Below are 1,809 nucleotides of genomic sequence, written 5' to 3'. Positions count from 1 at the left end.
GGAGGGGAGAGCCCACAGGTGGGCCTGGCAGCAGAGGCTCAACCGCCAGATCCAGCAGCTCACCCTGCAGCTGCTCGTCAGCATCTTCAGGTACCGCCCCTCCCGGCAGGGGTGCGGGGCGCGGGGCACCCTCCCCCAGGGGTTCAGAGCAGAGCCTGCCACGGGCTCACCACCTGGAACTCAGTTTGTTTTTTTAATACTTTAATTTTTTTTCTTCTTAAAATACATCTTTATTGATTCCAGAGAGGAAGGGAGAGGAAGAGAGAGAAAAACATCCATTCCTCCAACAAGAGAGTTGGTGAACGAGAGAGTATCATCAATCGGCTGCCTCCCGCACGCCCCACACTGGGGACCGAGCCAGCAACTTGGACGTGTGCCCTGACCGGAAATTGAACCCTGACCTCCTGGTTCACAGGTCGATGCTCAACCTGAGCCACGGTGGCCGGGCTGGACTCAGTTTCTTTTTTTCTTTTTAATAAATATATTTTATTGATTTTTTACGGAGAGGAAGCAAGAGGGACAGAGTCAGAAACATCGCTGAGAGAGAAACATGGATCAGCCGCCTCTTACACATCTCCCACTGGGGATGTGCCCGCAACCAAGGTACATGTCCTTGACCGGAATCAAACCTGGGACCCCCCAGTGCGCAGGCTGATGCTCTATCCACTGAGCCACACCGGTCAGGGCTGGACTCAGTTTCTTTTGCGTGAACCACGATTGATTTTGCATCGTCCTTTCTGTGGGGGGCGCGGCCTGAGGCCGCCCTGGCTGCAGGGAAAGCTGTGCTGGTAGTTTACCCCAAACCGCGCGTTCCGGGTCCGGACCCCCTCGCGCTTCTCCTGACGCGCGCCCGTGTCGTGTCAGGGAGGTGAAGAGCCACCTGAACTACGAGCACCGCGTGTTTAACAGCGAGGAGTTTCTCAAAACCCGCGCCCCCGGGGACCAGCGCTTCTACAAGCAGGTGAGGGGCCTCGGGGTGGCGCCCACGCACTTCCCGCGGGCAGCCTCCCGGGGTCTCCAGCCTCGGCTCTCACCCCATCCAGCGCGTCACCCCCGAATGCTTATTCCAGCCGGCGTGCTGCCAGCCAGGAGTGCGACGTAACACACGCCCATTTTACATGTCGAGTGTGATGGATTTTTAAATTGTTTTTAAAAATGTCCCCCCCCCCCCTCCCCCCCGCTGTTTTTGGCTGTTTCGCGACAGGAAGATTTCAGGGTTCAGGAGGGTTCGGGACGGGCAGACCACATTCTGCCTTTGTTAAGTAACAGCTCAGACTGCATGTGATGCAACCTGTGTGACTCAGCGGTTTTTAGGCTGATGTAGCTGTGAGATGCTTCCTTTTAAAAAACAAAACCAAACCCAGAAAACCAGGCCCGTTAAATACGCGCTAGCAGCTGTAGGGACTGCGCGTCCAGGTCGCTCTCCTAGTCCCTCGGCAACGCCGCACACGTCTTGGTCCTTTACATTTTGGTTATTGCCAGTTGAGAACGTGCTGCGTGTATCGTGCGTCACATGGTTAGGAACCTAGTGCGTCTTTGTAACAGGGCCCGAGCCCAGCCTCTGCTAGGGAGGAAGTCCTGCCGACGCATCAGGCAGAGCCAGGGCATCAGGCCTAGGCCTCGGCTCTGCCCCAGACCCCGGCAGGGACCCGAGTGGGGACGTGCTTGGGCGGGCACTCTCATCAGGGGGCAGTTGGCATTTGTTTACTGTGCAGCGATGTTCTTGCTCTGTGAACTCTGCAAGGACTCACAGAGGACCTGCTGCCGCAGATCTGAGCGCTTCTCCGCTCTCCCCCAGGACCCCTGAAC

General features: G+C 57.2%; 1 protein-coding gene across 1 annotated transcript in view; it reads left to right on the top strand.

Moving 5' to 3' along the window:
* Positions 1 to 1,809, top strand: part of DENND3 (DENN/MADD domain containing 3) — a gene marked incomplete at its 3' end in the record, with an annotated part of 73,424 nt that overhangs the window by 13,927 nt on the left and 57,688 nt on the right. Inside the window, exons 5-6 of the mRNA XM_015561422.1 lie at positions 5 to 90; positions 865 to 961. Of these exons, the coding sequence (XP_015416908.1) occupies positions 5 to 90; positions 865 to 961 (183 nt within the window). The remainder of the gene's footprint in view (positions 1 to 4; positions 91 to 864; positions 962 to 1,809) is intronic.

The sequence above is a fragment of the Myotis davidii genome, unplaced genomic scaffold (genome assembly GCF_000327345.1).
Source record: "Myotis davidii unplaced genomic scaffold, ASM32734v1 scaffold1717, whole genome shotgun sequence".
NCBI lineage: Eukaryota > Metazoa > Chordata > Mammalia > Chiroptera > Vespertilionidae > Myotis > Myotis davidii.
Note: the sequence above shows the minus strand (reverse complement) of the source record. Positions and strands in the feature narration are given on the sequence as shown.